This window comes from Sturnira hondurensis, unplaced genomic scaffold (genome assembly GCF_014824575.4).
Source record: "Sturnira hondurensis isolate 20B ecotype Veracruz unplaced genomic scaffold, ASM1482457v3 Scaffold0022179, whole genome shotgun sequence".
NCBI classification, from domain to species: Eukaryota; Metazoa; Chordata; class Mammalia; order Chiroptera; family Phyllostomidae; genus Sturnira; species Sturnira hondurensis.
Genome location: NW_028094810.1, coordinates 1752730 through 1762921, shown reverse-complemented (window position 1 = coordinate 1762921; position 10192 = coordinate 1752730). Strand labels below are relative to the sequence as shown.

The following is a 10192-nucleotide window of genomic DNA, read 5'->3' as shown; positions in this document are numbered from 1 at the left end:
AAGCTGAGCACAGGGGCCTCCTTTCCTGGACTCCCCAAACCTAACCAAGCACCAACCCCTCACAGGCTGCTCCAAGGGACGCCCCCATCCCCCACCCCTCCCCCACCCCCACTGGCCCAACTCTGCCGGCCTGGGCTGGAAGGAGGTGGTGCTGACAGGACAGGGCCCTGCTGGCCCCCAGAGCTGCACCACGGCCCTCCCTGGACCCTGAGAGGGGATCCAGGGTGAATGCAGCTTCCAGTCTCACCCCTGTGCCATCTACTCCCAGGACACTTGGCCGCCAGACAGGAGGGGGTTAATGGAGCCCAGGATAGTGGGGATGGGTTGGCCCGTGACAGGGTGCTGGCTGCCCTGGAGGTGGGGAAATCCAGAGGGCAGGAAGAGCCAGCCCCCAGCAGACCTGCTGCCTATTTTGCATGCGGGATGGCCCTGAGGAAAGGTGAGGATCCCTGTGTCCCCAAGCCCACTGGGGCTCTGCAGCCCCCAGGAAAGGCTCAGCTCTGGGAAGGCCCGAACTTTGGGGAGCCCATGGGGGGAATGGGGCTGCAGGGGTGTTGGAGGGTGCAGCTGCACCTGGTCTCAGAGGGTCTCCTTTTCCTCTCCCTGCCCAGAGGCCCAGGACAGTGGCACAAGGGAGGCAGGGCAGGGGTCCTCCGCTGGGCTGGGGCCTGCTGCCCTCTCAGCCACTTGGAAGCCAAGCCACTGCCATCCTGTCCCATCTTGGGGCCTAGCCCCATCCTGCTGCATATAGGGCACTCTCCAGTGCTGCCTCTGTCCCACCCTGAGCTCTCCAAGGGCAGGGATGGGCCAATGTGGGGGACAGCCCTGTGCCCAGCAGTGGTTCTGGGGCATCGTTGCTGGGGAGCTTGATGCCCTTTGTCCACAGATGCAACCTGACCCTGGTGAGTCAACAGTCTTGGGTCCCTATCTGCCACCAAGGCCTGCACGGTTCCTCTCCCTACAACAGTGCTGGGTCAAATACCAGGGTGCAGGCTGAGCATGTCTGTCCAGCCCCCAAAGGAAACAAGTGCATACCCACCCAGGCCAGCTCCAGAATATTCTCTTGCTCATGCCTTCCTCCTGGCCGGGCTTGAGTGCCCCACTTGGGGACACAAATGGACACACGGCCAAATTGCCAGGTGACCAGTCCTCAGTTTATTCTGGGACAGTTGTCACTGCCCTGTTAACCCCATGACGGTTTTGAGCTGGAGAACATCCCAGTTGACCTGCCCGCCTTCTGCTTCTAAGTGGGGTGACCATATACCTCACTCACTTTTCTCTCATCCAATCAGCAGTGCCCCTCTTTACAGTGCCTTGCTGGGGTCTGGGGGTTAGGTTAAATGGTGGCCCACACTCAGGCCGAGGCCCATAAGTTTCTATGCCTCACTCACCCTGGGGTTTGCATCCTGAGCCCCTCAGTGCCGCCCCTCCCCAAGTTCCTCTCCCTGCAGGAGGCCTGGCTCTGGTGGTGTTGCTGGTCTCCTGGGCAGCACTAGGCCCCCGGGGCCTGGAGGGAGTAGAGCAAGGAGCACCAGAGGACACCGAGGGCCTGCAGTGCCCGGCCGTCTGCACCTGTGGCCACGATGACTTCACAGATGAGCTCAGCGTCTTCTGCAGCTCCCGGAACCTCACACAGCTACCTGACGGCATCCCAGATGGCACCAGGGCCCTGTGGCTGGACAGCAATAACTTCTCCTCCATCACTGAGGCAGCCTTCCAGAACTTGTCTAGCCTGGGCTTCCTCAATCTGCAGGGCAGCGGGCTGGCCAGCCTGGAGTCAAAGGCGCTGCTGGGCCTACAGAACCTGTACCACCTGCACCTGGAGCGGAACCAGCTGCGCAGCCTCACAGCCGGCACCTTCCTGCACACGCCTGGTCTCGCCTCGCTCGGCCTCAACAACAACCTCCTCAGCAGGGTGGATGAGGGCCTCTTCCAAGGCCTAGCCAATCTCTGGGACCTCAATCTTGGCTGGAACAGCCTGGCCGTGCTCCCCGACACCGCGTTCCAGGGCCTGGCCAACCTGCGTGAGCTGGTGCTCGCAGGCAACAAGTTGGCTTACCTGCAGCCCCCGCTCCTCTGTGGCCTCGGTGAGCTCCGGGAGCTGGACTTGAGCGGGAATGCTTTGCGAAGCATCAAGGCCAACATCTTTGTCAAACTGCCCAAGCTCCAGAAGCTCTACCTGGACCACAACCTCATTGCTGCCGTGGCCCCGGGTGCTTTCCTGGGCCTGAAAGCACTGCGCTGGCTGGACCTGTCACATAACCGTGTGGGTGGCCTCCTGGAGGACACTTTCCCAGGCCTGCTGGGCCTGCACGTCCTGCGCCTGTCCCACAATGCCATCACCAGCCTGCGGCCTCGGACCTTCAAGGACCTGCACTTCCTGGAGGAGCTGCGGCTGGGCCACAACCGCCTCCGGCAGCTGCCAGACAAGGCCTTTGAGGGCTTGGGCCAGCTGGAGGTGCTCACACTCAACGACAACCAGATCCAGGAGGTCAAGGCAGGTGCCTTCCTCGGCCTCTTGAATGTGGCCGTCATGAACCTCTCCGGCAACTGTCTACAGAACCTTCCAGTGAGAGTGTTCCAGGGCCTGGCCAAGCTGCACAGCCTTCACCTGGAGGGCAGCTGCCTGGGCCGCATTCGCCAGCACACCTTCACTGGCCTCTCGGGGCTGCGCCGGCTCTTCCTCAAGGACAATGGCATCGTGGCCATTGAGGAGCAGAGCCTGTGGGGGCTCCCCGAGCTCCTGGAACTGGACCTCACTTCCAACCAGCTCACGCAGCTGCCTGGTCAGCTCTTCCAGGGCCTTGGCAAGCTGGAGTACCTGCTCCTGTCCCACAACCAGCTGTCAGCGCTATCCGCCGAAGTCCTGAGGCCCCTGCAGCGCACCTTCTGGCTGGACATCTCGTACAACCACCTGGAGGCCCTGCCGGAGAGCATCCTCTTGCCGCTGGGGCGGCTGCGCTACCTCAGCCTCAGAAACAACTCTTTGCGGACCTTCGTGCCACAGGCCCCTGGCCTGGAGCGCCTGTGGCTGGACGGCAACCCCTGGCATTGTGGCTGCCCCCTCCGGGCTCTGAGGGCCTTTGCCCTGCAGCACCCCACCACTGTACCCCGCTTTGTCCAGGCTGTCCCAGAGGGGGACGACTGCCAGCCACCTGTGTACACCTACAACAACATCAGCTGTGCCAGCCCACCTGGCCTCTTGGGACTTGACCTACGTGATGTCGGCGAGGACCACTTTGCTCACTGCTGACCTGAGTCTTGTCCAGGCCAGACGCCGCCATGGAGCCGGCATGAGCTCTCGCCACCCCTGGAGCCTGGTGGGGGCTGGGTGCCCCACCCCTCAGCTCCCAGGGGCCAGGCCCCACACTGCTCACTTGTTGGGGGTCTCTTCCTCAGGGAACACAAAGGCCCAGGGGTTTCGCCGGCATGGGCTCAGAACCCGTGGGTGCTGACCTGGTCCCTGAGGGGCCAGATCAGGAGGGTTGGAGGCTCAACCCTCCCCAGCTATCATCCATTAAAAGCAATGTTATAAACCCTGCCTGTGACCACAGGGGTGAAAGCAGGGAGGGGGGGAGTGAACTGTCAGCCTGTGTACCCGTGGAACCCCCTCCTGATGCCAGCTCAGCCTGCACCCCCTTCTCCCCTCCCTGAGCTTTGGACTCCCTTCACGTCCTCCCACGCCGGGCCCCCCAGGATGCCCACCTCCACCCAAGGAGCGGAGGGCGCCCACTCAGGCTCTCTTCAGGCAGTGTTCTCGGAGGCAGCCTCGTCCCAGAAGCCAGAGCCCGGCAGAGGGAGCTTCTGCTTCAAGAGGCTCGGCGGTTAATGTCACCCAGGGCCAGAGCGCATGCCAGTCCTCTGTCTAGACCCCCTACGCCTGGCCAAAGCCCTTAATGGCACTTCCTTCTCCTCCTACTTTCTTCCCCTGGCACAGTCCCCTCCCTCAGGGCCCCAACATCCCCAGGACACTTCCTGTACACTACCTGAGATGCCTCCCCAGACCCCCCAGAGCTACCACATCTTCTCTGCAACAGCCCTTCTTGCCTTGGAAAGAGTGGCATTCCTGCCACAGCCTCTGTTTTCCAGAACGGTCTCGTCTCCTGCCCTCCTGGGAGAGGTGCACAAGAGCCCTGGGACTGACTGCATTCCACACTCACCTCTTCTGCTCCCAGCTCTGCCCCAGGTTCCTACAGGGTGGAGGGCGGGCAGCAGTCAGCACTACCGGCTGGCCGAGGCCCCCGCTGGCACATTTCTCTGGCTGGCATCACAGGTTCCTCTGCAAACTCCACTCAAACACATCCCCACCCTGGTCTGCAGGGGCCTGCTGATAACTGAGCTACTGGCCCAGCCCCGGGAGCCAGGTTGCGCCTGATCCCCATCTGCTCTAGGGCATGGCCATATGCTAAGGTGGAGGCGGGACCCAAGTGGAATGACCTGGAAGCGTCAGACCTGGACCCGTGGTGGCAGGACATATTTAATTGCAGGCACCTCTGAAGCTAATACCATACAGGGTGCTCCTCCCTTCCACAACCACCATCACAGTCGCTCACAGCACCGCTGGCAGGACAGCATCTGAGGGTGACGAAGTCCCTGCCGGCCTCCAGATCCACAAAGTTTGTGGACAGTGTGGCGACTGGAGTATCAGGTGAGGCCTGTCCGGGGCACATGAGTACCACAACATGAAAGAGAGTGTGCAGGCACGAGAGCTGCCTAGTGCAGCTAGACAGCTAGTGCAGGCACTAGGACCTCACGCTGTCCCCTGGGGCCTGCCATTGACCAACCCGGCAGAACCACTCGCTGTCAGCAGCTCTGGTGCCCAGATGCTGCTGAAGTGCCAAAGTCTCCGAGGGGCCCGGGCAGGGAGAGGTACGCACAGGGCCAGCCTCGTGGGCAGCCTGGCGGGCTCCAGGAACCACACCCCAAACCCAGGCTGGAGTTTGTGAGCTTGAGCTCCACAGTGACGCCAGGAGGAGATGTCTCAGGAGAGCTGGGCAGGTGTCTCCTCCACAATCCTCTGGGCTATGGCGCAGAGGGCAAGGAAGGCAGGGCTCTGGGGGAACTCCTGGATGAAGTCTCGGCCCTCCTCCAGGCATCTCGTGAGCTCGGGGTCCAAAGGCACAGAGCCTGTGAAGAGAGGAAAGGGGGCCAGGGAAGGGGTGAGGTGGTGACAGCGAAGCCTGGGAGGCCATGTCCACACACCTCCCATGGCCCGGGAGCTGCTGTCAGCGCTGCTTTAGCCCAGATCAGACACCGTCGGCCTCACTCTGGCTGAGGTGCCTGGAGAAGCTCTTGGGCTCAATTTCCACCTGGACAGCCACCAGCCCACCCAGCAGGCCCAGTTCTGCAGCCTCGGACTCTGCCCCCTTGCAGAGAGTGCAAGGCGAGCACTGGGAACATGTGGCCGTGCACACAGAGGCGCTCCCAGAGCCAGAGCCGGAGCCATTCTCCTGCTCTGAATGGGGTCTCAGCAGGCATCAGCCGCTGCCACTCGGAGCCTGGGGGCACTGCCTTCCCCTCAAGCCGTTTCTTTCCAGTTGGTCGACAGTGACTGGCATTAGAGATGAACTGATACCCACAACCCGAGAAAGACGAGTGGACACGGCTGCTCTTATCTTTCCCCTTCTCGGGCAGGAGGCACAGGCAGGTGGGACCACCTAGAGCAGAGGCCAAGGGGCAGCCCTGACCCTCTCACCTAGGAAAGGGACTCCAGCGTGTTTGGCCAGCTCCTCACCGCCTCCCCTGGAGAAGATGTTGGTACACTCCTAAGACAAAGGGACAGGGTTCACCTGAGGATTCTTCACACCTGGGGAGTGGGGTCCAGGCCCGGCGAGCAGGTTGGGGAGGTGTGGTGCGGCATCCTCTTCCCCCGCCTCATCCCCCACATCCTGCAGGTAACTGCCCCGCAACTTTCCGTGACTTACCGTGCAGTATGGGCAGACGAAGCCGCTCATGTTCTCCACAATGCCAATCACCCGCAACCCTGTCTTCCTACAGAATGTCAGTTCCCGCCGCACGTCCCCGACAGATACTGCCTAGCAAACGGGGAAGAGCAAGGACAAGCCAATGGGAATCCCGAACAGTCACCCAGATGAGTGCAAAACGCAGGGAGAGGTGCCTGCCTAGGGGTGGTGGCACACAGAACACGGAATAATGCCCTGCAGTACCTGGGGCGTAGTGACCACGACAGCCCCCATAGGGCTATAGGGGCGAAGGGCGTCCAAGGCAGCCATGTGCTCGTCAGAGGTTCCTGGAGGCGTGTCCACAACCAGATAGTCCAACTGCCCCCAGGCCACGTCAGATACAAACTGCTTTATCAGAGCTGCAAAGTCCCAGGCAGGAGAGGGGTCTCAAAAGGGTCTCCGCACACCTACTGTCTCCACCCAGGCTCCGGTGCCACCTCTGGTGCGGTGCTGCCTCTGCTGACACACCGAGCACGAGGGCTCCAGGCTGCTCCTCACCCAGAGCGGGAGAGCACAATGAGCAGCGAGCACTCCCATTCCTGCCCCCAACAACCACCCCCTTCTTCTCAGCAGGGGCAACCCCCCCCTCTGGCACAGGACTTCTGCTCAGGCCTCAGTAAAGGCCAGCTGGAGCTGTGACCCTCTTGGGACACCTGTGTAGACCCCTCACAGCCCGAGAGAGGACATTGAATGGAGTAGCCCCTGCCCTGTGCCAGATCGCACACACCTGCTGCCTCAGTGCCAGCCGGAGGGGGCTTGACGCCCCCTGCTGGTGCCGAGGCACAGGAGCCCAACCTTGGTACCTGCTGGCACCCAACACACACAGGTTGGGCTCAGGTCTGAGCAGACCAGAGCGGGAGAGGACTCTATTGTGAATGGCCACAGAGCTACCTTGCCCTCCTGGCCCTTACCAGCCATGTGGACACAAACACCACACCTGTGCCTAACTGGTCAAGTGAGCAGCAGGAGGCCCGTGTGGCGGGGAAGGCCAGCAGCCCCAGGCTCTTGCTCAGCTTTTTAATTGATCATCAACGGATCAACTAAGGGAGGCCAGAAGGCTGACAGTTCAGTCCCCTGCCTGGACATTACCATTCTTCTTGGGGCCTCTCCATACCACAGCCTCATCTGGCTTCTCGAGCAGGAAACCCACGGACATGAGGGAGACACTCTGCTCCTGGTCCACAAAGACGGGCACCCAGCCACTGTCACACTGGTGCACGGCCCTGCCCTGCGCCCGGAGCATGCGGGGGATGCTAGGGCCACACAGGTCCACGTCGAGAATCCCCACCTGCAAGGAGCCAGGATGTGTGCATGGTGTATAGGGGTCTCCCAAGGCAGGAAGAAACCGGCTGGCTTCCCTGTATGTCCACCCACAAGGGAAAGGGGCAGGAGTGGTTCAGGAGGGGACAGGTACTATGGTTGCGGGTGGGAGCTGCTCACCTTTTTGCCCATGTGACGCAGGGCCAGGGTCAGCTCCGTGGAGATGGTGCTTTTCCCGACCCCCCCCTTTCCAGAGAGGACTAGGATGATGTGCCGGACGCCAGCCAGGTTTCCAGACTCTGCTCAGGAGGATAAGAGAGGAGACTCTTCACACAGATGCTCTTCACACCCGCTCACAGGGTAACGGGGTACCTCCTCCTGAGCCCTGAGGCCAGGGCAGTGCTGAGACCTGCCCCTTTTTCTGGAACACCTCCCTGCAAGCCCAAACCCGCCCCACTGGCTCCTCCAATGCTGCTGCTCCCCCTCTTGTCTGAAATGCCCCAACTGCTCCTCTTTCTAGTGTGCGCACTGCAGCGAGGCAAAGACTGCCGGCTCCCGGCTGATCCAATGGAAACAGTGCACCCCGCTCACTCATCTGGGGTCAGAGGTGCTCAAGGCAGCCTTGGACTCCAGTTCTCAGGAGGGACCCTTACAGCTCTGGGGACTAATCATATGTGCGTGTGAATGCCGGTGTCACCTGGCTGCCAGCTGTGCCTTAAGAAACACTAGGTACACAAGGGCGATCATGGGGTGTCCCTGCCTCCTTTGCTGACCCCCAAGGGTCCTGGGCCTCACAACTCTGTAGACCCCTGCTGGCAGCCAACCACTCTGACCCAGCTCTCTTTCTACCAGTGAGCCCCTAATGTCACAAAATAAATATTCACCAACTCAATCCCTGCAGCGAGTGGGCAGGCGTTACCATCTGCATTCATACAACCCTTAGGCCCCCTGCAACACCACCTTGTCCTGGCCTCAGCACCCTTAGGACCTCACCGCACGTCTAACGAGCTGCTTTCCCCACCACCCTCCCCACACGTGGACAGGGCTCAACCATCAACCGGGAAACAGTCTTCCTCCTGACCCACCGCCCTTCAAGGACCTGTTCAAAGGCCCCCACCTCCAAAGCCTCTATAACATGAACTCAGAGGGTGCCTGTCCTGGCTTTTGGTGGCAGTTCCTTGTCACCAGTGGCCTTCCTAAATATGCTTCCAGCATCTGGGGCTGAGACATCTTGTAAGGTGACAAGGAAAGGACATAACCCCAAACAGGATGACTGCCTGCAAACAGGAAGCCCCAGACCATGGCTTGAGGTCACCCCAGTGGCAATTTAAAAGCTTAATTGCTTTAACATCAAAAGGTATTTGCGAATCAACTTCGCTTTTGTTTGGGGGGGGGGCAGGGCTCAGGTGGGAACAAACGCCAGATGTGGGTCCTAGTCCAATCAGTTCAGTCAGCCTCTAATCACGAGGATGCAGTTTCCTTCCTCGTGGGAATGGGACATTTCAGCGGAGAATCAAACAGGACACTCACTTCTGGTAACAGGGAGGACTTCTCAGACCACAATTCTCAGGGGTTAACCACAGAACCTTTAACTCCTAAGTAAACTACCAAGTTCCTGCTGCAGGTGAGAGGTTGTGCTGGAGGCGGTTTCTCCCCTCAGAAGTGAGGAGCCCCTTGAGGAAAACGTGTCCTGCTCGGACTCAGCTGTAAGTCCAACCAATCACAATTATTTGATGCACTGGATAAGTTTGTAGCTCTTTATATGTAAAGAATCTTTCTACAAAGATACAAATAACTGACCCTGGAGAATCCTTCTGGGCACAGAGAGATCAAGATTGTTTTTCTGTATACCTGGTCAGGCCTTTTTATTTTTATCTGCATCTTCCCCTAGTTAAAATAGCAGCTAGTTCTTTTTAATGCAACTAATCAATCTAGGTGATATTCTTTCCTTTGAGCAAGTCTGCCCTTATTCTAACAATCCATTTCAGATTCTTTTCCTCCAGTGTTACGCTTATAATCTGACGGATGAATCCGCCATATAAGAGCTTAGTAACCCGAAGTACCAGACTAGAAGTCTTTCAAAAGATAATGTGGCAAACCCCTAATTATAAAAGTCTATTTTAGTTTATCTAAGCAAATCTCATTATATCCACTTGTATTCCATCCAACACAACTTTCACTTTTTCAAGTATTAAGGTTTTGAAAACTCCCAAATATAATTTAAAAGTATTTGATGTTCTGGTGTCTTTTTAGAGCCTCGTATTTAAACGACTTCCTCCTGTTTTCTTGCGGCATCACCAAATCAAAAAACCATGGCATAAATCGGGGAAGTATTGTGTTTTTAACGACAAACAGCATACGTGCTCCTCCTGAGTTCCCCTGTATCCACGGTCCCGAGCAGCGTTGCGGTTACACGAAAACTTGTAACTTGATGACGATACACGCAAAAGTACACGTGCCTCTCCTTTTCAATGCAAATAAAACAATTCGCTACCCACCCAGAGTCCCGACCAGCAGATGCGGGGCGACTTCTTCCCACTACCTCCAGTGACCGCACACTCACCCGACGTTGCCTCCATCCCGGTCACAGGTTGCAAGCCCGCCCTCCGCTCCAGGTCTCTCTCTCGCCCCCACCGCCTCCAGCCAGAGTACATTGAGCCAATGGGTAGCTAGAGCCCATCCCCTTTATTGCTAGGCCCTAGCCAATCAAATTGCACAAAGGAAGTACGCAGTTCCGGCGCGGACGCCGTACCGGAGGTGAACCCACTGCCTATTCAACCCCTGAGTGTGGGGCAGCATCCCCACCTCGCCCTTCCTTATGTAGGCGGATGTTGTCTCCGATAGCTTGAGATGTGACCAATGAGGATACGGAGTCAAGATTGACAGATTCAGCAGCCTCCTGGCAAGAGGCGCGGGCCGCGCGGCTGGCCAGAGCCCAAGGCCCAGAGCGCCCGCCTGCGGCTGTTTGG

At 59.0% G+C, this 10192-nt stretch overlaps 2 protein-coding genes across 3 annotated transcripts; one reads left to right on the top strand and one right to left on the bottom strand.

Moving 5' to 3' along the window:
* Window positions 1–257: 257 nt before the first annotated feature.
* Window positions 258–3541, top strand: IGFALS (insulin like growth factor binding protein acid labile subunit). Its single transcript, XM_037034397.1, has 2 exons — window positions 258–439; window positions 1452–3541. The coding sequence occupies exons 1-2, from the start codon at window positions 424–426 to the stop codon at window positions 3251–3253; spliced, it is 1818 nt and encodes a 605-aa protein (XP_036890292.1). The 5' UTR covers window positions 258–423; the 3' UTR covers window positions 3254–3541.
* Window positions 3542–4458: 917 nt separating this feature from the next.
* NUBP2 (NUBP iron-sulfur cluster assembly factor 2, cytosolic) lies at window positions 4459–9857 on the bottom strand. Of its 2 annotated transcripts, none has more exons than XM_037034401.1 (7): window positions 9787–9857; window positions 7404–7522; window positions 7053–7251; window positions 6168–6322; window positions 5925–6035; window positions 5696–5765; window positions 4459–5127 (listed from the first exon to the last, which is right to left on the bottom strand). In XM_037034401.1, exons 1-7 carry the CDS (start codon window positions 9800–9802, stop codon window positions 4982–4984), a joined length of 816 nt encoding a protein of 271 aa, XP_036890296.1. In that variant the 5' UTR covers window positions 9803–9857; the 3' UTR covers window positions 4459–4981. The 2 variants fall into 2 exon arrangements, with proteins under 2 accessions (XP_036890296.1, XP_036890298.1); XM_037034403.1 differs by having other exon boundaries at window positions 7404–7525; window positions 9812–9837.
* Between the last annotated feature and the right edge of the window lie 335 nt (window positions 9858–10192).

Excerpts from the sequence above, each read along its gene's own strand:
- NUBP2 (XM_037034401.1), bottom strand. Across the intron at positions 7,252-7,403 it reads TGCGTCACATGGGCAAAAAG|GTGGGGATTCTCGACGTGGA; the intron begins GTGAGCAGCTCC and ends GGCTCCTTGCAG. Across the intron at positions 5,766-5,924 it reads TCGTCTGCCCATACTGCACG|GAGTGTACCAACATCTTCTC; the intron begins GTAAGTCACGGA and ends CCTTTGTCTTAG.